Here is a 25,955-nt window from a genome sequence, read left to right as displayed (position 1 = left end):
AGTTTTATCTCCCTGAATGAGCTGTTGCAGTGCAGTAGCTGAGTATTTTCCATTGAAAGTTGGAAAGCACCATTCTCAAACATGACAGTGACATTTCTGGACTATTCACATCTTGAATTCATCTGAATGTGAGTCTTATCCATCTGTTGGTCACTGCTGAACCTGTAATACAGACAGCAGGGTAAGGTACAATTGTGTGACACAGGCAGTCTGAGCCAAAAATACAGATAGACACAAAAACACAGGTGGACTTTCCTTACTGTGGGACACAGACCCCAAAAGTGAGATAGTCATTCCTTATTCTGGGAGATTGTCCCTAAAGGGACAGGTGGTCTTTCCTTATTCTGGGAGATGGACAAATTAGCCCACAAAAGGTTAGGTCATAAAATAAGTGCCCATCATGTTGGAGATAGTTGTGCTGGGACCACAACTGTTTACGATATATATTCATGACTTGGAGGGAGAAAGCAAATGTAATGTCGCAAAATTTGCAGGTGACACAAAAATGGGGAGAAAGGCAGGTTGCAAGGGGGTTACAAATAGTTTAAAGAAAAGTATTGATTGGTTAGGTAAATGGGCAAATAGAGTATGATCTGACAAAATGTGAAGTTATTGTTTTGGAAGGGATCACAAAAGATCAAGCAAATGGAGAAAAACTGCAGAAAGCTGCAACACTGAGGGACTTGGGGATATTTATGCATGAAACACAGAAAGCTAACACAGTCACTCCTGATGAAAGATCCCAACCCGAAACATCATCTCCCCTGCTCCTCCAATGCTGCCTGACCTGCTGTGCCTTTCCAACTCCACATTTCATTGACTCTGACTTCCAGCATCTGCAGTCCTTACTATCTCCAAACCACCACATAGGGTTCAGCAGGTAATCAGGATGGTAAATGAAATATTGGCCCTTATTTCAGGAGGGGGGGGTTAAAGTGTAAGGGTAGGGGCGTCTTACTGCAACTGTACATGGTGCTGCTGAGGTCCCATCGGGAGAAGTTTGAATGGTTTTACTCTCCTTATTGAAGGAAAGAGATTATTTCATTGGAGGCCGTTCAGAGAAGGTTCACTTGGATGATTCTCTTCTGAGTAAAGTTTAAACAGTTGGGACTCTACTCGCAGGAGTTTAGAAGATTCAGAGATGATCTTATTGAAACATGTAGCATTCTTCCGGAGCTTGACAGGGTAAATACTAAGAAGATATTTCCCCTCATGGGACCGTCTAGGAGCAGTGGACACAGTCTCAGATTAAAGTAATGCCAATTCAAGACTGAGATGAAGAGTAAATTCTTCTGTCAGAGGGTTGTATGTCTTTGGAACTCCTTACTGCAGACAGCTATGGGGCCAGACTCCTTGTATGTACTTAAGGCTGAGATCGATAGATTCTTGATCAATTGGGGAATTGAGGGTTACGAGGAAAGGGCAGGAAAGTCAACGTGAGGGGTGTTGGATCAACTGTGATCCTGTTGAACGGCAGAGCAGGTTTGAGGGACCAAATCCCTCGAGTTCACTAATGCTCTTTAGGAAAAGAAACTAGTATCCTGACCGGGTCTGGTATTAAAGTGAGTACAGGCCCACAGCATTGTGGTTGATATTTAAGTGCCCTCTGGGCATTTAGGAATAGTCTAGCCAGCGATGATCGGATCCATGAATTTTTTCTAAATGTCTGTCACTTCAAGAATTTGATGGATAAATTTGAGGCCATCTGCCCTTATCCGAAGAGATGATGGCTACAGAATAAGTTCTTGGTTGTGATCAGGGCCATAATTATGCAGGACTCTGTTGTTCAGGTACATAACTGCTGACTTATCTTTCAGATGATGGAATATGCTGTGTAACCCAACAGAACAAGCTGTCCTTATTCTCAGAGATGGGTTCTTTAGGTCAGATCATCTGACCTTATTGTGGGAGATAGACTTAAGTGCTTTGATTTCTGAGCTTATTCTGGAACACAAGGCCTATGGGCCTGACCCGCTTCTATGGCGGGGATGATGACCCACAGACCCAGTGATGAGAAAAACTTCAAAGTATGAAAGGATCAACATTCAACTCTGAGTTTGTTTCTAATGTGTGAGCTCGAATCTCAGAGTCAGGTGAGATATTATGGTGATAAACTGAACATAAACCTTACACATATAGGCAGGATATGTTATTGTTCATTTGGTAGTGAAAGTTCCAATTACCTTAACAACAGTAACAAAGGTGCTGTAGAGAAAACTTAGAATAAAGAGAATGGCAAAGGCAGCAACTGTTAGTGCGTTGTCATCTCCATCCATATCTTCCACTTCTTCCTTCCCTTCTTCTCCTTTCACATCGGGAGGGACTGCTAAAACAGAGAGATATTGTGGCTGTTAAAGTTGACTGTGAACATTTCATTAAGGTCACCAGCATCTCAATAATCTGAGGATAATACAATTAAGGAGGAAACCATGGTAGAGCTGCACTGGGAGCAGGAAACTTTTAGAAAAGCTTTCTCTCATTCTCAATCTGTCTGATTTTGTCTCGACCATTGCCCCTATCTTCCTCCCTCTTTCACTGCCTTCCAACTGGCCTTCGCTGATTCTCTCCCTTCTTTGTTTCATTGTCACTCTCATTGTTTCTCTCTCTCTCTCTTCGTCACATTCATTGTTTGTCCCAAAGGAATGCAGAAACAAACAACATGAACATTAAATTGTTTCCAAAATCTTAATCTTTCCAACTCTGTCAGTTCTCGGTTTCTCTGGTGCATTATCTAATCTACAGGCTGGAACACTCAAGTTTCTGCCTCCTTGGCACTAATAACACTCAATGACCAGCAAACAAACAAGTCTCTTGTGCAGCACTCTGAGATTATCCCCACAGTCAGGATGATATCCTTGAAAACTTCAAATACGTCTTTCTTTTTGATTCGAGAGAATGTTTTATTTGACCTAATATTATACGAGACACAAAACTACCTTGTAATATCAATTGTAGAATAGAACATCTGCTCAATGACACAAAGACTTGTCGGTGGTGATGTGAGGGATGAAATGAGTCTGAAAGCCTACAATTCATGAATCACCGTGATGTGGTTTTGTCGTGAGCACTTTTGCTTGTGGGTGACAGGACCGTGGGTTCAAGTTTCATCACTGATCCTTGTGATCCTCAGCTAAGTTGACACTCCAATGTAAGATTGAGAAAGTGTTGCGAGTGGAGAAGAAGGTACCTCCTGATGAGGTTGATGTCTATGATCTCATGGCCATTTCAAAAGAGTTGGGCGATTCTCTTCAGTGTCTCAGCCAGTCATCATTTATCTCTCAGCCAACAGCAAAAAGCAGATGATCTGGTTATTATCAAGCTTTTATTGTAGAAACTTACTGTCTGCAATTTGAAATGGAGAAATCAAGAGACCAAAGGCAAGTACTGCTAAGACATGATGAGAATCAAAGTGTGGACGAATCACAGCAATTGATCACATCAATTCGTCTAAAATCAACCAAGATGTAAGGCAAGGAAATCACAGTGGAGTGGGAGAGCTTTGTCAAGTAAAGATTCAAAAATACCTTTCACTCTGAACATGCTGCATTCACCACAGCTCATGTCCCAAGTTATTGATTTATTTTCTCCCAAACCCATCAACAATGATCACTCTAAACTAACACTGAAACTTTTCATGTCAGGTTTATTGAAACTTGATCAGTACATTGACATACAATTAACATTCTGCAGAGTTTCACACATATTTCATACATAATCAGGGGCAGCACACAAAACATTTCAAAAAAACCTGAGGATCTCAGGTATTTGGAGAAAACAATGTTGGCTGATTTAAAGATTTATTTTTACTCTCAAGTTCTGAGCAATGTTGGAATTTGTTCATGTTTGAAGCACATTGATACCAGAAGAGAGGTTTCAAAGTGCTCACAACAGTTTTCTGGTTGTGTTAACCATCCATTTACAGGGATTATATAAATGGGTGATTGTATAAATCAGCAGATGTTATGAACAGGAGTTATAGCTATCAGTTAGAACAAGTGAGACATTAACCAGGTTGGGTTTACTGTGAGATTTATTAATGCTTCTGAACACATTTGCTGTAACTGACTCGTGTCCCACCACACAGGAATACGTGGTACCGCTGTTCCACTCCTCTGCAGAGACCGTCAAGTGACTGCCTGAATTCCAGCCACCTCTGCCGTCCTCAGTCACTGGCTGATGCATGAACCCTGTCTTCAGAAGGGTATCATTGGCCATCCAAACCAGGTCGATCTCTGCGGGAGAGAATCCAGTGACCAGGCAAACCAGGGTCGCAGTGTGAGCAGTCTCCATCTCATCCAGTGAAGGGGGCAGGAGAAAGACTTGAGGTTGAGTCTTAACATCAACTGTAAACAGAGAAAATGGAGGTTAGACTTCATATTTCACTCAGTCTGTATTTACCTGACACGTTTGTCTATTAACACAAAACTAAGCAACTTTTGCAACTAAGCAAATTAAAGAGTAACATTCACCAGGGAATTGGACAGAAAATTGAAAAGTAGACAATGGTAAGGTTGCTGAGATGGAGCTGATGATTCATGGGATCATTTGAAGAGCTATTTCAAAGAGCTGGCAGTGACAAGATAGACCAAATGGCATCTTTTCAAAGTGTACTGTTTCTGAGATAAACCATGGAGAACCACTTCCTGAGGTCAACAGGGAGGTTTCAGACATTATTTTCATGTGGTGCTCTCTGCTCTGTCTCCTTTTCCTCAACGTGGATTCGCTCAGATCCAGCCTACACCTCAGACTGACCAATCTCCCTTACAGTCCAGTGTTGGATTGATGGGATGTTAATGTTGAAAATGCTGCTAATCCCTCTCTGTCTATCCTATTGCCATCAATCCATTCCCTCGGAGCTCGTGTGATTCACACCAAGGCTGCTGTGGTGATTTCAGGTTTCATCTGTTCAGTTTCTTGACGGGGCTCGCACACATCGCTGGGCTTGTAACATAGTCTGATAACCAGAGTTAGGCTACTCAGCATTCTGGAATTAAATCACTTCATTTACTAAGATTAGATGCACAGGTCCATGTACACGTACCTTGGGCTTTCCTGATTGACCTCTTCTCTGGCGTTGGCAAACTTCTGTCCTCCACCAAACACATACACTCTACCCCACTCTCCCACTCTGCAGCAGGGACTGTAAGTCTACTGAAGATGATCTCTTTATGTCCATTCTTCTTGGGACTCTGGGTCTTCACTCCATCTTGTCTCATGATTCCATCGACTTTCCAGGTTACCCTGACTCCCTCTAAATCAGTGTGAAGTACCTCACAAAGAATGGTTGCTGTTCTGTTCCTCCAGATCTCTTCAAATGGAGGCTTGCTTATGGTGACCGAGATTCTGGAATCCAAACATTCATCTGGGAGGAGAACGACAATTATTAATTCCTAACTCCCCAGTGGGATGTGTGTGCCACTTGTAAAGATGACAATTCATGCTCACCACCAGACATACAACTAATAACTTCCTCAGCTCTTTCAGAGGGCAGTTATGAATCAGTGACATTGTTGTGTGCATTTTACCTTTCTTGTCCTTTTAAAATCTCTCTCCTCTCATCTTAAATATACACCATACTCTTTAAATCCCCCATTATTGGGAAAAGATAACTATCATTAACTCTGTCTGTTCCCCTCATTATTTTATAAACTTCTATCAGGTCGCCTCTCAACTTCCGACAGTGGAAAAAGTTCCTGCTGATCCAGTCTTCTTTGTAACTCAAATCTTCCATACCCAGCAGTATCCTGGTAAATCTCTTCTGAACCCTCTCCAGCTGAATAATTCCCTTCCTCTAACTGGGCAACCAGAACTGGACAGGTATTTCACAAGTGGTCTCATGAATGTCCTATACAACCTCAACATGGCTTCCCAACTCTGAGACTCAAAGGACTGAGTAATGAAGGAAAGTATGCTAAATATCTTTTTAACCAACCTGTCTCATGTGACACAAACATCAAAGAATTATGTACCTGGACTCTTCAGTTCCTCTTTTCTACAACATTACCCAAGGCCCTCCCATTCATTGCATCAGCCCTACCATTATTTGTTGTACCAAAGTGTGATAGCTCGTATTTATCCACATTGAACTCCAGCAATTTTTTCAGCCCATTGACCTATTTGATAAAGATCCCTTTATCTGTGGCTAACTCGCTAACATTTCAGCTTTACCTTCTTGGTGGGACTCTCTCATCTAGATCAGAAAGTTGTGTGTGTCCAAAGCCCACTCTGTGTCATTGAGTGTATAATCAATGTAACACATCAGTGTCAACACTGAGGCAGTGCTGTTGGATGTGGCAATGCCCTGTCTGTCATGTCAAGTGAAACAAGAAGATCCCACAGCCACTAACTTGAAGATGACAACTGGGAGATCCCATTTATGCCCTGGATAATACTGCAGCAGTAAAACTCCCTTTCCTGTTCATCTGAACATTGTGTGTGCAATTAAATGGCAGGTATCAAGCACCACAATAGTCATTAAACTTCAAAAAATTCCTTGTTGGCTGCATTGTAAAGTGCTTTGGAATCGGAAATTGTGGAAGGAGTTACACAAAGAACAATTGTGTTTTTCTTTCTTCAGTTGCCCTGATCTTAAGATTAGTTTCCCATTCACGTAACTACAATAATGTACATCATTACTGTTAGCATTAAACATGACTGGCCCAATTACAGGTTATAGTAATGAAGAGACAAGTGTGTCAATGTTGGAGTCAGGTCCAGCACCTACCTTGAACATTCTTCACCTCCTTCCTGCTGTTAAAGTTGGAGGGTGGATGACTCACTGCACAGGTGAAGACTGAGCCTTTCCACCACTCCTCTGTGCTCACACTCAGGTAGTGCCTGACACTGAATGTCTCTGTCTGCTCCAGAGCAGTGGGGCCAGCACGGGTGTTGGAGGAGATCAGGCTGCCATCCTTCTCCCAGGAGACCTGTGTCGTGATTCCTTCACTTCTCTGCTTCCCATTCACATTCCAGGTGATGCGGACCTGGCTGGGATCAGAACAGACTGCTGTACACAACACAGTAGCAGTCTGGTTGATCCAAACCTCTTCCTTAGAAGGATTGCGAATAAAAACTGATATTTCTGGGAATGGGAAAGTAAAAGTTCAGAAGAATTGAAATTGTTTTGTGTTGGGAGTGACATGCCAGGACAGCAAATGTGGTAGGAGACTGACAGGACAGGAGGTGTCAGGAGGATTCAGAATGTTAATAGAGATATTGCTGTTGATGAGAAATGGTGACAGATCAGCACAGAGGAGAATTTTGTCTTCAGTACTTTATAATGTGCAAAATCATCAGCTGATACTGGATGAAATCACACACCAGTTAATCTCACATTGAATTGAACATTAGATAATCTCAAGATTGTTTAAACGTTGTCACATAGTCCTTGGCTTGCACTCTGACTGCGAAAACATAATCAGAGCATCAAGATCCTGCTCCGTCCTCTTTGAATGCATTTGCTATGACTCTGACCAATAGATTCACAATGAGGACTGTGATTGAGTTGTGGGTTTGGACAACATGTAACTGTCACAATGTTAATAAAATGGAAACTCTGTGAAATGCAGTGAGATAAATGCAGATGCTTCGCAAAATATACAACGGAAAAATGGCTTATTCACTGAAAGCACCTCCAGCCCAGTCCCTGATTTGTGACATTGAGCAGATTGAAGCAATGAGGACCTCTCACCTCTTTTCGAAACAGCCTTGGAATGTCTCAATTTTAAAATGCTTATCCTTGTGTTTATGCCTTTCCTTAGTCTCCCATCTCCTTATGTCTGTCACACTTATCAGCTGCATATGTGTCAATGAACTCTACATTCCTGCAAATCTGACCCTTTCTACATCTCCCACGCCTTTCACTCCAGCACTGGTAGTTGTTCCTTCAGGCACCGAGGCCCTGACTTCTAGAAATCCATCCCTGAATCATGATTACATGTCCAACTCTCAGTCCTGTAAGGTGCTCCTTAAAAAACTATTCCTTCTCCCTGATATCTGCTCCATTGGCTGAGTGTCAATTTCTGATTGATAACTCTCCAGTGCAACACCTTAGGATCTTTTCCTGAATGGCAGCTTATTGTAGGTAACACTCTGTGAAGGAAGATGATTAGTTTGCAACAAACAGAACAGCCCACAAACTCAGAGGGAGTGTCAAAGATCCCCCTTTTGCTACTGTTTGGGGGTCATTTGGGCAAAGCATGTACATCCTGCACGACACTGGCATGTCTGAGTTGTGGGAGTAGGAAGTGGATGGTTTACCAAACGCTTCACACATTTTCCCCATTGCTACTAAATTTCCAAATGCTCGTTGTCATTTCAGATATCCCACACTCAGCACGTGTTCTGAACACTTTCCAGGCACATTGCACCCAAAAATCACAACTCCCTTATATATAATGATGTTAACTGTTGAATGCAATGTAAAACATAACATCAAGATGAAGTCCTCAAAAAGCTTTGAGAATCAACTCCCTGGCTGCATTTTCGAATGACATTCAACACACAGTGTCCAACAAGAACATGATTTTTATTCCCTTGAGATGGCTTTGGTTTCTCTCCCCTCCTCACTTTTTACGTATGATACTGAACAGTTCCAAGACAAAAATATTGACAAATTGAGAGATTGATTACATTGAAGTTAATCACAGTCTGTTGTCAGTAAGTTGTAATCATTGGTTTAATGTACACAATCCATAGGCAGTGTGTATAAACATTGGGTGTGGTCAGCAATTTGACAGCTTGGATTTAATATTCACATTGGTAATGAGAAATATTCTGATATTTGTAAACTGCTTAACCCTGCCTTCATAAATGACCAAATGTCACCATCTAACCATCCCTAATGATCAGTGATCTCCCAGCATATAAGCTCTCAGAGTAGTGGGGAACACGCCTTATTGTTGTAAAATCGTGATCCTGTTCAGCAAACGAGGTTCAATTTCATTTGCTCCTCAAAACCCATAAACTTTCTGAGTTGGCTATTTTGTGAGGATTGAAGTGTAATGGACTGCGGTCAATAACTGGGTAATGGGGTACATCGGCAAGATGGCAGCAGAGTGGACACTCCAGCTGGAGCTCCTCTGCTCCACCAGTTGCTTTTCTCTTTCCCTTCTCTTTGCTGCAGTTTTTGTTTCTTCCAAAACTTTTAACTTCTGAACTTACCCAGAGGAATGGAGAAGATGATTCCCAGACTGGAGGGCGTCGTTGGTGAGACCTGGAGGTGGGTTTGAGACCAGGACGGCACAGGGGTAGAGTCTGAGACCAGGACGGCACGGGAAGCAAGTCCTTGTGTGAGTTCTAGACCAGAGATCATCAGGCGAAGGTGACTCCTGGACTGGAGGGCATCATGGGGAGATGAGTCCTGGACTGGAGGGCATCATGGGGAGATGAGTCCTGGACTGGAGGGCATCATGGGGAGATGAGTCCTGGACTGGAGGGCATCATGGGGAGATGAGTCCTGGACTGGAGGGCATCATGGGGAGATGAGTCCTGGACTGGAGGGCATCATGGGGAGATGAGTCCTGGACTGGAGGGCATCATGGGGAGATGAGTCCTGGACTGGAGACCATCATGGGGAGATGAGTCCTGGACTGGAGACCATCATGGGGAGATGAGTCCTGGACTGGGGGGCATCATGGGGATATGAGTCCTGGACTGGAGACCATCATGGGGAGATGAGTCCTGGACTGGGGGGCATCATGGGGAGATGAGTCCTGGACTGGAGGGCATCATGGGGAGATGAGTCCTGGACTGGGGGGCATCATGGGGAGATGAGTCCTGGACTGGAGGGCATCATGGGGAGATGAGTCCTGGACTGGAGACCATCATGGGGAGATGAGTCCTGGACTGGAGGGCATCATGGGGAGATGAGTCATGGACTGGAGACCATCATGGGGAGATGAGTCCTGGACTGGAGGGCATCATGGGGAGATGAGTCCTGGACTGGAGGGCATCATGGGGAGATGGGTCCTGGACTGGGGGGCATCATGGGGAGATGGGTCCTGGACTGGAGGCAGGTCCCCGGGGCAAGCCCTAGACTGGAGACCAGAGGGAGAAGGCAAGTCCCACGAGCAAGTCCTGGACTGTCACAAGTCCTGGGGTCGGGGGGGGGGAGGCCCTTGCAGACTGGAAGCCCAGTGTGGTCTGGAGGCTGACTTGGAGAAAAGTAGCTTGGGTACTTTTAAAAAACTTTTTATTCTTATGCTGGACATTGAGTAATTCGAGTATTTGTCAGAACATAGAACAGAATATTACAGTACAGAACAGGCCTTTTGGCCCTCAATGTTGCGCTGGTCTGTGAGACCCATCTGAAGCCCCTCTAACCTACACTATTCCATTCTCAAAACCTTTCCCTTCCTCTGGTAGACTTTATTTATTCATCTTTCAATTCTATAACAAAGACTTAAGTATCTGTACCTAGGTCTCCTGTATATAAGATGGCGGCATAAGCAGCTCCATTGCAAATTTTTCACTGTACTCATTCGAGTGCACGTGTCAATAAAACCAACTCGAATTCTAATTCCAATTTGAATAGAATACTTCACATTTCAACAGTCAAACAGTTCTCAAAGTTTACTTGGCCGTATTGGGCCCAGTAGATTTCTCGTGTTCTCTCACAGCAATTCCACTGACAACCAACATCTTTACAATAGAACAACCGTCTTTTACCAGATCAATGTGATTCATTCACAACCAACCCATCAATGGATTCCAGACATTTGTTGGTCACATTTATATTGCCTTCAGAGAGAGTGATGTCAAAGTTAGCTTCACACAGGAACCTCACCATGTAGTGAGAACAAATGCAGGAAGGGTTCTGTTCCGAAATCAAACTGGAAGACTTAACGATTTAGGTGGCATACATTTTCACCGTCATTGCCCTGCGATGGGAAATATGGAACTACACCCAGGGACAGAATTTGGTCTTTTTGAACTGGCAGAAGGAGAGTTTGTATGAGGATGAATTATGTCAATCTTGCCATCAGGCTGAGGTCTTACCTTGAACATTCTTCACCTCCTTCCTGCTGTTAAAGTTGGAGGGTGGATGACTCACTGCACAGGTGAAGACTGAGCCCTTCCACCACTCCTCTGTGCTCACACTCAGGTAGTGCCTGACACTGAATGTCTCTGTCTGCTCCAGAGCAGTGAGGCCAGCACGGGTGTTGGAGGAGATCAGGCTGCCATCCTTCTCCCAGGAGACCTGTATGCTGTCTGGGTAAAATCCAGTGATCACACACTCGAGTGTAACTCTGCTGTGATTCTTGATCTCTTGGGTTGAAGGAGACAGCAGTCTGACTTTGGGACTTTTTGGCTGAACTGGAACCAATGAACAAAACAAAGATGGTGTTAAACATTTTCCTTTGAGGTTGGCAATGTCAGTGATATAATTTTTCATTCCGTTGCCTACCTTTTATGCTCCTTGTTCGTTTTGACACAGGAGAAGAGGAGGAACCACATTGAGCAGAGCACACAAACTCCACCCCACTCTCCCACTGCTCTGCTGTGGTTCGGAGATGGCTGATGACCATGTATTGGGCGCCTTCCTCTTTCTGTGCTTGAGCTATAACCCCTTCACTTCTCTGCTTCCCATTCACATTCCAGGTGATCCGGACCTGGCTGGGATCAGAACAGACTGCTGTACACACCAGGGTGGCAGTCTTGTTGATCCAAACCTCTTGCATGGAAGGATTTTGGAGAAATAGAGACACTTCTGGGAGAGGGAAAGGAAAAATTTCAGAAGAATTGGCATTTTCCGGTATCAGCAGGTGTCGGATGTTTAAGGAAGGCTTAGCTGTCATGAGAAACAAGAAATATAGGGACAGAAGTGGCCTGGAACTGGAATTGTTTTTAATCCAGGACATCTGGAGCAGATACCTGATCATTAGAAAATCCAAGGGTTATTTCAAACATGTTTTGTGGTTCTCAGTTTGTAAGTTTTGACCAAGAATGTACAATCAGTGCATTAAGAAAGAGCCAGATCCATTTTGAATGTGTTTACCAAGTGATCAAGAATCCACTGCGAGGACTGTAATTGAGTTGTGGGCTGAGCAGTTTTCAGAGACAACACTGTTAATAAATGTAATCTCTGATTTGTGAAATGGAGTGAGACAGAGATACAAACTGCTCAGCAAAATGAACAACTGAACAAATTTGTTTTCTCTGGGTGTGACAGTGGATTGATTCCTAATGTCGAGTACACCAAATCAAAAAGAAGCTCATTTCTTTCAACCAAACACTGTTGCTGGCACCTCTGTGTTGGCATTGTTGGCTCATATCCCACTTGGGTACAAATCTCAAAGCTGGCAATTCAGGGCAGACCAGAGGGAGTGCTGCCCTGTCAGAGGTGTTGTCTTTGGATGAGAAATGAAAATGAGGTCCTGACTGCTGTGTCAAGTGGAAGGTACATATGGCAGAGCACTATTCTGCAGAAAAGCAGGAAGGTTACTGCTGATGTTCTGGTCAATTTTATCACTCACTCACTGGGTCATTCTGTACAGGTTGGCTGCCGTGTTTCCTACATTATAAGAGTGACTTCACATTAAAATACTTAACTGGCTGTGAAGCACTTAATGATGTCATGTGGTTGTGAAAACGATATATTAATGCAAATCGTTCTTTACTTTTCCTCTCATTCAGGTCAGCACTGGAAGTTTCTGTTTTATGATTCTCATCGTAATGTTCCATTGCCTTGGCCTTTCCTCTATCTGTAATCTTCTTCAGCTCGACAATAATCTGGAAACTCTGTACAACTCGGGGTGTGAATCCTCTGTTCCCTTTGTCCAAACATTGGTGGCAAGATCCGAATCTGTGGAACTCACTGCCCCAGCCTCAGTGACCTGTTCTCTCTCCCCCTTCCAGACACTGTTAAAAACCACCTTACTGGCCAAGCTTTTGGTCACATCCTAATTCCACCATTTTTTGGCTCAGTACCAATTCCTCTCTGGCTTTTTACCAGCTTGGGCTGTTTTATCACATTGGAGGATATGTAAGTGCAACATGTCACTGATGATCATGCCTGTGAAGGAGGTTGGTTCATTTTTGCATTGGGACAGTAAACCCGGTGTATCATAGGAAGTAATAAAAGTCCTCTCTTGTTGGAGATTGGTGATCATTTATATATAATATGTTCCCCATCCTCTCTAATTTCGTTCAAGAGCTATTAGACTGGGAGAATAATGATTCATTGAATTTGTCATCTGTCCTTCTTCTTAGTTGCCTGTCATAGGATCACCATCACTTCAGATATCCTGCAGAATCAGTCTACAAACACATTCACTGTGCAAACCCCCACAACTGGGGTATCTGCTTTGATCCACATTGATCAAACAGTGTTGGGAAGTGGGGGTCAGGAGATGGATCTGGGGATAACTTTGATAAATTCCTGAGACTGTCAGCATTGTGCTGAAGGACAGCAGTAATGAGGAGAATGATGAGCGTAACTGTATCGGCTGCAGAGAGCTGGAATTGATAAAATTCAGGGTGAACCTGGCCTTGAGTGATTCTGGTGAGAGTGAATCTCAGCCCAGGTTACAATCTGCCCTGGTCTCTTTCTGACTGTACTCAATGGGATTGAAAATCTGAGCAGCTGGAAAACACACAGATGATTCACTGGAACCTGATGTGTTCTACAGCCAAGACCAAATTCACCCTCAGTGTATCCTCGGTGACACCTCTGTCAGGGCTGTGGGTAATTCTGACTCAGCCAGAGGCAAAGGACTCTCTGGTCCATGAGAGCTCAAGGTGCAACAGATCCAGGATGGTTCAGAGTTTTAGGAAATGAAGTCGGGGGGGGAGGTGAGGTGGGGGGGGAGATTAAGCAGCCTGGGGTTATTTTCTTTGGAAGAGTTGATTACGGTAATGTTCCCTTATGGCCCTGGTGTAAAGCAGACAATAGCTGTTCACTCAGCAGTGGCTCAGTGGTCACAGTGTCACTTTAAACCTGAAGGTTGGGGGTTTAAGCTGATTCTTGGAGCACAACATCTAGGTTGATATTACTGAGGCAGTGCGACACTGTTGGAGGGGCTGGTCTTTTAGATCAGACATTAAACTGACTTCTCAAAGTGTCGTCCAGTATTGATCCCCCCCCCTCCATCATCATTATAAACTGGTCAGTATCTTATTGGTCATGGGGTCCTGGTTTAATGACGTATTCACTGCTTCCCAAAACTGACAGCACTTCAAATCTATTCAAAAACTATAAACTGGTCAGGTATGTCCTGAACTCATGGAAGGTGCAATAAAAATACAAGTTATTTCCTTCGCAACTACTTTGAGCAACTACTTTGACAATGAGTATTGGCTAATATAATAAAGGAGCTTTGATAGCTAGACAGAATATGCAGCACAGGATGTGTCCATTCAGCCCAACCAGTCTATGCTGGTATTTCTGGTCCACTCAAGCCTCCTTTTATTATATTCATTCCTGGAGTGAGGGGGTCACTGTCTGAGGCAGCATTAATTACCTCTCCCTAATTGCCCCAGAGAACATGAGGGTGAGATGTTTCTTGAACCCCTGCTGACCATTTAAGCATGGACACCCAAGCATGTTCGAAAAGGTGTTGCAGCATTTGAGGCCAGTGACAGTAAAGATCCAATAATATAGCTCCAGGTCAAGATGCTGTGTGGATTGGAAGGGAATATGTAGGTGGAGATGTTCCAAAGTATTTGCTGCCGTTGTCCTTCTAGATGGTGGTGGTTGTAGGTTTGAAAGGTGCTGTTGAAGGAACCTTAGTGAGTTGTTGCAGTAGATAGTACACACTGCTGTCACTAAGTATTGATGGTGGAGGGAGCAGATGTTGAGGGGTTTCGATGGGATGCTAATCAGTTCTGTCATATTTCCTCATCTGAACCATCATAACCATCCATTCCCTTTCTCCTCACAGCCTTGTCTAGCTTCCCTTTAAATCCATCTCCACTCTTCACTTCAATGACTCCATCCTTTAACAATTTCACATTCTCACCACTCTTCGGCTGAAGAGGTTCCAATTGGATTCCTTGGGAACAGTCTCATACTGATGGCCTCAAGATATGCCGTTTAAGATAAAGATGAGGAGAAATTTTGTCTCATAGATTAGATTCCCTACAGTGTAGAAACAGGCCATTTGACCCAATAAGTGCACACCGACCGTCCGAAGAGGAACCCACCAAGATTCATTTCCCTCTGACTGTGCACCTAAGATGATGGGCAATTTGCCAATCCACCTGACCTGCAAATCTTTGGATTGTGGGAGGAAACCGGAGCACCCGGAGGAAACCCAAGCAGACATGGAGAGAGTGTGCAAACTCCACACAGACAGTTGCCCAAGAATGAAATCGAACCCGGGTCCCTGGCGCTGTGAGGCTGCAGTGTTAACCATTGAGCCACAATGCCGCCAAGAAGGTAGTGAATCTGTGAAATGTTTTCCTGCAAAGGACTGTCGAGGGTCTGTCATTACGTATATTCAATATTGGCATAGACAGATTTTTAATCACAAAGGGAATCAAGGATTATGGAAAAAAGGCAGGAAAATGGAGTGGAGGATGATCAGATCAGTCATGATCTCATTGAATGGTGGAACAGAATCAATGGGCTGAATGGTCTACTCTGTCTTAGATCTTCCCCACAAGGTGAAACATTCTCCTTCTACTCCATTCGATCAAAACCTTTCAGAACATTAACAATCTTGATTTAGTCACCCCTCAGCCTTCTCTATCCAAGAGAGAAGACACCCGGTGGCCTGTCAATCCTTTCATTGTGTGTCAGTCACACACAGGAACATAGGAACAGGAGTGGGCCACTGAGCTTCTCAAGCCTGACCTGCCATTCTAGATCATGGCTGACCATCCCCTCAATTCCATTCTCCTGCTTTATCTCCATTTCCCATAATGTCATCAGTCTCCAGATCCACACTGATTTCTGTCTTGAACCTGATCAATGATCGTACTTCCACAGCCCTCTGGGTAGAGAGTTCCAAAAGATTCACCATCCTCTGAAAGAGGTAGTTCCTCCTCATCTCAATTGGAAATGGCCTGCCTCTCATCCTAAGAGTTTTGCTTCCCCCGGCTCTAATCACCAGCCAAGGGAAACATCCTGTTCACATCAGCCCCTGTAAGAATTTTGTATATTCAGTCAGATCACCTCTCATTCTTCAAACTCCAAAAAAATACAGACACAGTTTCCACAGTTTCCTCAATCCCTCTTTATTAAACAACCCTGCCAGGGATTAGTCTGGTAAACAACCATTGCACTGCCTGTACAGCAAGTATTATCTGTTCTTGGATAAGGAGACCAAAGCTGTACACAATGTTCTGGGTGTGGTCTCACCAAGGCCCTATACAACTGTAGTAAGGCACCTTTCCTTGTGGACTCATATCCCCATGTAATTAATCCCAACATCCTGTTTGCTTTCTTTGGTAATTGTGGCACCCACCTGCTAGGTTTGAGTGACTCATGAACAAGGACACCCAGATCCCTTTGGACACTCGCACTTCCAAATCAGACTTTCTGTTTTTTCCTGTCAAAGTGAATAACTTCAGACTTCTATATAATATATTTTAAAAGCCCAATTCTAGCCCATTCACAAAGCCAGTCCAAATCTTCCTGAAGCCTGTTTGCACCCTCCTCACAAATAATGTTCCCAGCCAGTTTGATGTTATCAGCAAATTTATAAACATCCCCATTGGTCCCCACATCCTTGTCATTTATACGGATTGTGAGCATTTGTGGAACTAGCATTGACCCTTGGAGTATCTCACCAGTAACAGCCTGCTGTCCTGAGAATGATCCATTTATTCCAACTCTCTGCTTCTGTCTCCATCCAGACTTATACATTCCCCCAAGTCTAATTTATTATCCCCAGTATGGGAATTTAAAGGCAGAGAGTCACAGAGATGTACCGCACAGAAACAGACCTTTTGGTCCAACTCGTTCATGCCAACCAGATATCCTAAACTAATCTTATCTCTGACATTCCGGGGAAAACAGCCCCAGTCTCTTCAGCCTCTCCCTGTAGATCAAATCCTTCAACCTTGGCAATATCCTTGTAATTTTTTTCTGAACTTTATCAAATTTCACAACATTCTTCTGATAGGAGGGAGACCAAAATTGCACACAGTATTCCACAACTGGCCGAACCAATGTCCTGTACAGCCGCAGCATGACCTCTCAACTCCGAAACTGGATGCTTTCACCAATTGCCTTCTTCACTATCTTACCTACTTTCAACTCCACTTTAAAGGAGCTCTTAACATGCACCCCAAAGTCTCTTTGTTCAGCAACTCTCCCCAGGCCCTTACCATTAAGTGGATAAGTCCTGCCTTATTGGCCTTTCCAAAATGCTCTGAAAAGTTTTCTGAAAATCCAGATGCCACATCCACTGGCACCCCTCTGTCTATGCTGCGTGTATCAGTGTATGGTGGCTCTTTGGTGGAACAAACCACTCAATCCACCCCCCTGTTACTGTCCCAGAGGGCTGTCAAATGTTTTCCTTTCAATATTAATCTGATGTTGATCTTTACAATAGAATCTGATTCTTCTGTCCTTTCAGCCAGACTATAACAGATCACAGAATTGAGGTTGCCTTAAATTTTATTCTGAATTAGTAACTGTAAAAATTTCCTCAACTCCACCATCAGACTGACTGGACTGTGTCAGTGATAGGTTTGCTTTTAATTTATTCCCTTATATCCTGCATCCACTTTCTCAGTGTCATTGAGAATTTTAAACACCTTTTCCCACCACTGAGCCAATCAGATTAAAAGCTCCGAGATCCTCAATAATAAATGCTGAGAGATTTGAAATGTCTGTTCAATGCTGACAGGATCTCACACCATACAGTGTACTGGGTCTCATCCAGTATATTACAGTCCAGTATCAACATCCTACTGCAGACCTCACCCCCTCACACTGAACTGATCCTTTCAGCATCTTTCCAGAATGTTCCAGCTTTAACCCCAGTGATGGGGGGAGGTGGGGGGGGCACTGTTCTATTGGCATTGTAGGTCACTGAGAGAGAGAGAGAGAGAGGAGAAAGGTAAAGGCTAAGGAATGAAAACAGGGAAAGAAGAGAAATAGAGACCAAAGAAAAGGGAAGGAACTGACAACAAAGGAAGAAAAGGTAGTGGAATACAAAAAGAAAGATGAGAAAGGAGATAGAGCTCACTCAGTGAGTAAATTCAGACAAGAGGTTGAACAACGACAACTGCAGAAACACACCTAAAATTACCCAAGTACAAGAAATATTTGTTCAGTGTTTTATATTTTCCCGGTGAGGAAGAATAGGAATTGCAATCAAACAGACTGAGGTGTTTCACTCCAGTGACACTGACCTCTCACTCAGTGTTTGTGGTCAGAGACGTTCCCACTGCGTACACCTTGTTACAATCAAACACTACAACGTAGAAATTCCTCCAGGGGGTGGGGGTGGGGGTGGGGTGGGTTCAGGGAGAACTGAGGGAATTGGATCACTTGCCTGTTCCACACAGTGCCCGGTATTCAATTCCAGGTCAGTCCCTGAAATTCAGGATCAGGTGCTGGGCAGGAGGAGTGACAAGTCGGAAACTGCCTGATCTGTCTCACTCCCCGGGAGGAATTTCTCTCCCAGTGAATCCAGGGAGATCGAGGAAACTTTACTGTGTGCTTTTTGTAAAATTCATCTTTTTAGGTAAATGTCCTCAGGGGGACATGTTGAAATCATCATTGTCCTTCCTGTTAATTTAGTTAACGATGTTATTAAAATAAATTTATTTTTAAAAAATGAAGAAAACTCATTGTAAAAAGCACACAGGAGAATATCATCGTGCTCAGGAATAATGATAGAATCAGTTTCCTTCACAAAACTCTTGTTCCACAGGAAAGTTGTGAAATATCAATTCAAGCTCCTTGATTTCGGGTGGATATAAACCTGTCCCTGAAAAAGGATCATCCCTTCCTTTCCCATAAGCCTTACTTCCATTTGAGGGACCATCTCCACTAAAAGGAGCAGTGGTCAGAACTGGCTGAATATCAATAACCTTGTTCCACTGACACTAAACCCTTTGGACTTAGACTCACGGTGAGATTTAATCACCGTCCAGCTCATATATTAGGGTGAAGTTTCCTTGTCAAATGTTTTAATCCAATGATTGTTAACGTCGAAACAGTGAAGAGAAAAATATGATATCCATGAATTTAAAAATAATCAATTCCATGCTATTATTGTCCAAGAACGATTTCAACCAAGCAGAAACTCTTCTGTTCTCAACCTTTCAGCATGGGTCTAGTTAGAGATTTCAGAGTGAGAGAGGGTTTAAAATCTCACAGCTAATGAAACCATTCATGTCAAAGCGCACCCTAAATCCTGTCTCAATCAGACACAACTTCATTCCACACCCACAGCCTGTTTGCTGTCTGTCTGGACAGCTCAGTGGAATATGCTGCAAATTTGTTGGGATGAGGGATTTTTAATAAACACTCATCCCTGTATCTCACTCTGTGTAAATAATTTCTCTCAGTTCGCAAAATTATCAAGTGAAATCAGGAACTTAACACTTTTAAAACTGTTCAACAAGGTATGAACTATAAAAAAAACAAAAATGTAAAATGTAACACCAATTTTACATCACAACAGAATTGGATCCTGTCTTTTAACTGAGATTATAACAAAATCCTAACCTGCCTCCAAATATCCAACAGTCGAAAATCATTAAACCTACCCCAATACAGCAAGTATCCTCAATAATGTAATCTGGATCAAGCTGAGCATGTTAAACAGATCCCAGAACCTTCATTAGGTTTTCTGAGGTTTAATATTAACGATTGAGAATAAATCTAGTCTCAGGTTTCAGCTCCAGTTACTGGGTATATTCTTGACTCTGCAGAAATTCACCTCTCTGGGATGGAATCATGTAATTGTCCAAAATATCTCACTGATTTTACTGCATTATCAAATTCACTAAACACACATTAAAATCAATAAATAGTCGAAAATAGTAGAATTGAGAAGTTTGTCTTACCTGAAGTCACTTCCAGGAAGGTTCCGCTCCCCCAGTAGTCAAGATAATACCACTGTGCTCTGTCTCTTCATTCACCTAATACAATAACTGACCCTGAGCTCAATATATAATAATCCCCAGGGAATTAACCATAAACTGTGTTTTAACCTGGAGCAGCAATTTCCTGTATTTTCATCAGAAATTCCATCCTGATCCTGTCCCAAATGTATCTATAAATGCGGTGTTTTTACCGTTTTCCTGTCTGTGGTACACCAGCTCCTGCAAGTTATCCATAAAAAGAATCGCCTCCTCTTTGTCTTGTTTTCTCCCAGGAATCGACATTTTCCCTGACAATCCCAGTCAGTGTTTAGATATTTCACTCTGGGAAACAGGAATGTGAAATCCATGGATACACACTGTCATTAGGAGCGGGGCAGTTTGTGTCAGGTTTTGTGCTGCTGTGGTAGTATATCCATCACAGTGTTTCAGCCGGGCTCAGAAACCACAGCTACAGGATCCAGCCCGAAATCAAATGTCCCAAACAACTCCCCAGTCTGTGTCCGAGTGTCTCCCACACTCAGGAGTCAATGCTGGGGTTTTCAGGACTGTATGGGAAGCTGGGGGAATCCACAAGGAGTTTTCACTCTCCATCATCCTCTCTCTGTTCCTCACTGTTCTGTCCATCTTTCAAATGATATCTTCACAGAAAGTTGTTCCGACACCCAGATTATTGAATTGGATCTGATTTATTTCCACAGCTCAGGAAGTAAAGCCAGTGATAGCACCCGGAGAGAGCAGTTTAAATAGATTTCCAGTGGCAGGTTTTTGAATGGGGAGACCCCCCATCTCTCTCACTGTGCCACTCCAGTATATAAACACTGTGATAGGGAGCCGTACATGAACCTCCTCCCCTTTCCCTGACACTGAGTCCGGTCAGATTTCACATTTAACCCGATCACACTGACACTGCTCCAAGGGAGCAATGCTGTTCTGATTCTCCCTGCCCAGGGACTGGCCTTTCCTGTTTCAGTCCAGAGAGATCTTTGTTCATGTCCCGAACTCCTTTTCTCATCATATCACCTGTGCCAGGAATCAGCAGTGAATAATCTCATTTCCCCATTCCCAGGACCAGCAGATCCCAACACAGTCAGGATGGGAATGAAGCTGTGCTGGTAGCTTGGGGGTGTGTGTGTGATAGTTCCTCCCTTTTCACTGATTCCCCAGACTGTCGATTCTCTCAGTGAGTTTTTGTCCCATTCCAGCCGCATTTCCTCTCACTGTGTCTCTTGCACAGTAATACATGGCGGTGTCATCCACTCTCAACTGGCTGATGTCGAGGTAGGCGACTGTGGTGGAGCCTCTTGAAGGGACGAATCTGCCTCGAATTCCAGGCGCGTACCTACTGGTGCCACCTTGCTTGTAATTAAGTAACCATTCCAGCCCTTTTCCAGGGACCTGTCTCACCCAGTGCATCCAGTTGTCATCCAGGCTGATCCCACTCACAGTACAGGTCAGTCTGACAGACTCCCCCGGCTTTTTCACAATTGACTCAGGCTGTGTCAGCACGATCTGAGAGCGGACACCTGTGAATAACAGAGAAACAGAAGAGAGCTCACTTTAATAAACTGGTCACATAAACAGAGAGTCCCAGAATCTGGGAAGAAGCAGCCTCACTGTGTGGGGAGAAAGCCCCGGGAACTCTCACCTGTCAGACAGAGCAGGAGGACACAGAGATAAGGAGTAATCCCCATTGCCGTGTGGAAGCAGAGACAGAGTCAGACACTCCAGAGATCCGGCTGCTTCAGGGCACCTTTGTCTGGAGCTGGAGTCAGTGCTGTTTAAATAGGGGAGTGAAGTGAGTGAAGGTTCACCAACTTCCCCAGCAGCTCCACCCACTGAACCAGAAACAGAGCTTCCTGTCCACGCCTCCAGCAGAGATTTCACTTCTCTCCAACAGGCAACAGATCCACAGCAATAATCAGGTTAAAGATCCTGTCACACATTGTCCTGGTTCATTATTTCAAAATTAAAGAGCTTGTGAACAACCAACAAACTGAGAGGCACCAGTCAGTGCACAGATATCCCCCTGAGAGAGTGAGAGAGAGAGAGGACTGAGAGACACCAGTCAGTGTACAGATATCTCCATGAGAGAGAGAGGGGACTGAGGGACACCAGTCAGTGTACAGATATCTCCCTGAGAGAGAGGGGGGACTGAGAGACACCAGCCAGTGTACAGATATCTCCCTGAGAGACGGGGGACTGAGAGACACCAGTCAGTGTACAGAAATCTCCCTGAGAGACGGGGGACTGAGAGACACCAGTCAGTGTACAGATATCTCCCTGAGAGAGAGAGGGGACTGAGAGACACCAGTCAGTGTACAGGTATCCCCCTGAGAGAGAGGGGACTGAGAGACACCAGTCAGTGTACAGATATCTCCCTGTGAGAGAGGGGACTGAGAGACACCAGTCAGTGTACAGATATACCCCTGAGAGAGAGGGGACTGAGAGACACCAGTCAGTGTACAGATATCTCCCTGAGAGAGAGAGGGGGGACTGAGAGACACCAGACAGTGTACAGGTATCCCCCTGAGAAAGAGAGGACTGAGAGACACCAGTGTACAGATATCCCCCTGAGAAAGAGAGGACTGAGAGACACCAGTCAGTGTACAGATATCTCCCTGAGAGAGAGAGGGGGGACTGAGAGACACCAGTCAGTGTACAGATATCCCCCGAGAAAGAGAGGACTGAGAGACACCAGTCAGTGTACAGATATCCCCCTGAGAAAGAGAGGACTGAGCGACACCAGTCAGTGTACAGATATCCCCCTGAGAAAGAGAGGACTGAGAGACACCAGTCAGTGTACAGATATCCCCCTGAGAAAGAGAGGACTGAGAGACACCAGTCAGTGTACAGATATCCCCCTGAGAGAGAGGAGACTGAGAGACACCAGTCAGTTTACACATATCTCCCTGAGAGAGAGAGGCAGCAGAGAAAAGTGGCCGAGCAGAGGCTGATAACTAAGTTCGGTACCCGTAAGGGAGGGCCTCAATCGGGACCTTGGGTTCATGTCACATTACAGGTGATCACCATTACACTACACACACACACACACACACACACACACACACACACACACAGATATTCCGACACACACACACTCTCACATACACACGGACACAGGTACACACAGACGTGCATACAGACCCACACACACCCTTATAGACACACACACTCCCACACTCACACATACACCCCCTCACAGACTTAAGACACTCTGCACTCACTACACACACACACACATTCTCTCACTCACACACTTTCTCACACTCACAACCCCCACCCCAGATAGACACACACACACACACACACACACAGACAAAGACCCACATGCACACATATATTTTGTGGGGTGAATTTGTACTTGCAGAGTTACATTGTACTTTGCTCAAAAACTGCATACATTCATGTAGAACTCTGAGCTCAAAAACTGCTTGAATTTATGTGAAACTCCGTTATCTCACTTGTTAGATTAGAATCGATTTAAACATCATGGCATAGACAGAGGACACGGGGGCCAACACCTTCAACATATTGTCTAGCTACCACCATTGTTAACAGCTAACCCGAGAATGCAACTTTTAAAAAAAGGTTTTGTGATTTGCACATGAAAGAAGTGAAACTATCACTGTATTCTAACAGATGAAAGGCTTAACAGACAATCAATTTTTTCAATGTATAATTTCAGTTACATCACACTGTAAATGTTTGCGATAAATTCTGTGTTACGATCGAGCCCTCCACTATCACCTGATGAAGGAGCGCCGCTCAGAAAGCTAGTATGCTTCCAATTAAACCTGTTGGACTATAACCTGGGGTTGTGTGATTTTTAACTTGAGAGAGAGAGGGGGGACTGAGAGACACCAGTCAGTGGACAGATATCTCCCTGAGAGAGAGAGGGGGCTGAGAGACACCAGTCAGTGTACAGATATCTCCCTGAGAGAAAGAGGGGGGACTGAGGGAGACCAGTCAGTGTACAGATATCTCCCTGAGAGAGAGAGGGGACTGAGAGACACCAGTCAGTGTACAGGTATCTCCCTGAGAGAAAGAGGGGGGACTGAGAGAGACCAGTCAGTGTACAGATATCTCCCTGAGAGAGAGAGGGGACTGAGAGACACCAGTCAGTGTACAGGTATCTCCCTGAGAGAGAGGGAGGGGAAACTGAGGGACAACAGTCAGCTGCAGATATTTCCCTGAGAGAGAGGAGGGGGTGGGGTGACTAAGAGACACCAGTCAGTGTACAGGTATCTCCCTGAGAGAGAGAGGGGACTGAGAGACACCAGTTAGTACACAGATATCTCCGTGAAAGAGAAGGGACTGAGAGACACAAGTCAGTGTCCTGGTATCTTCCTGAGAGTGAGGGGACTGAGCGACGCCAGTTCGTGTACAGATAACTCCTTTATGAAGCTTGGCACCATCCAGGACAAAGCAGCTGGGTTGTTCGGCACCTATCCACCACCATTAATATTCAACACATCCACAATGGCAGCAATGTGTACCATTCACAAGATCAACTGTATCACCTCACCAAGGCTCATTCGACAGCCCCTTCTCAACCCTTGACCCCTACCACATGGATGGACAGGGGCAGCTTCTGTATGGGATCACCATCACCTACAAGTTCCCCCGGTAACTCACTCACCATCCTGAGTTGGAATGACATCACTGTTCCTGCATCATCACTGAGTTAAAATGCTGCAAGTCTCTCCCTAATAGTTTCGACTGCAGCAGTTCAAAAAGACAGATCACCCCACTTTCTCAAGGGCAATTTTGCTTATGAACAATAGTCCAGCTGATGATGCCCACATTCCATGACCAAGCAGTAAAATACAGAGCAATAATCACAAATTGTCTTTCCTGGGATCGAGACAATAGTGTGTTACATTTCTGGGCAATAGGAAAGACCCCTCAGCCCATGCCATTAAAATAATCCCTTTTTGATTTCTGTCAGTTTGTGAGAGGCAGCACTGACTGACTCTGTATCCTCACCACCTTGTTACCCTCTCTAATAACACTGTACTGACATCACTAACAGCACTGAGTGTCTGTATATCACCCTCACCAGTAACACTGTCTGAACTATTAGGGCTGACCTTGTATGAGTGAATCACTCTGTCTGTCAATATCTCTGTCTTGTCCTTTCTATGTATTTACTAATGTATATATACATCCATGAATGAATTCACAACATGTGGACTTGTTTATTTCTATCTCAATCAATATATACAATATATGTGTCTTTACTTCGGCTTAATCATGATGGTGAACATTCACAATTTCAGCTTCACAGTTGAATGGCCAATCCTTGTTTATGATTTGCAGAGCTGAGCAGTGGATGAGGCCAGAGCGATCATCTACTTTTTACTGACCACCCCCTCCCCCATACCCCACAACCCCATCCCCAACCCCGACACCTATCCAGCACAGGTCAGTGGGTTGCTCACAGAACTGGCCCACTGCTACACTCGAGTTAAACAACGGAAATGGCTTTTAGATGGAGCCTTATCAACAAGAAGCAGTGTTACATGCACGCAAAAGTAACCTCACCCCATCAGCAATGATTGATGGAAACCATACTCGAAATGTTTCACTGACTGTGTCAGATCCACATGCAGCAAATTGTTTCTGAGCTGAGAACGTTGTCCACCCTTGAATGTCCCCCTCCTGTAATTTCCCTCATGTTTTCTCCTTCTCTGTTTACCCCTCAGACCTCACTCAGTAAGACCCTGTTGTGAAACCTCACCCAGGGCTCACCAAGGCCACACTGACCTTGACTGACTCAGTCACTGATGGGATTGAAGGAGTGTGGGGGAGTTGTTCAGTCACTGATGGGATTGAAGCAGTGTGAGGGAGTTGTTCAGTCACTGATGGGATTGACGGAGTGTGAGGGAGTTGTTCAGTCACTGATGGGATTGAAGCAGTGTGAGGGAGTTGTTCAGTCACTGATG

At 44.3% G+C, this 25,955-nt stretch overlaps 1 gene segment (V, D, J or C); it reads right to left on the bottom strand.

Moving 5' to 3' along the window:
- Positions 1-3,626: 3,626 nt before the first annotated feature.
- On the bottom strand, positions 3,627-21,734 carry LOC140461072 (Ig heavy chain C region, secreted form-like). The segment is given in 8 exon segments: positions 3,627-4,343; positions 5,042-5,362; positions 6,725-7,081; positions 10,999-11,403; positions 11,486-11,710; positions 12,477-12,514; positions 21,164-21,533; positions 21,656-21,734. Coding segments are annotated over 8 exon segments (2,145 nt in total).
- Between the last annotated feature and the right edge of the window lie 4,221 nt (positions 21,735-25,955).

Source organism: Chiloscyllium punctatum, chromosome 36 (genome assembly GCF_047496795.1).
Source record: "Chiloscyllium punctatum isolate Juve2018m chromosome 36, sChiPun1.3, whole genome shotgun sequence".
NCBI lineage: Eukaryota > Metazoa > Chordata > Chondrichthyes > Orectolobiformes > Hemiscylliidae > Chiloscyllium > Chiloscyllium punctatum.
This window is presented reverse-complemented; position numbering and strand designations above follow the sequence as displayed.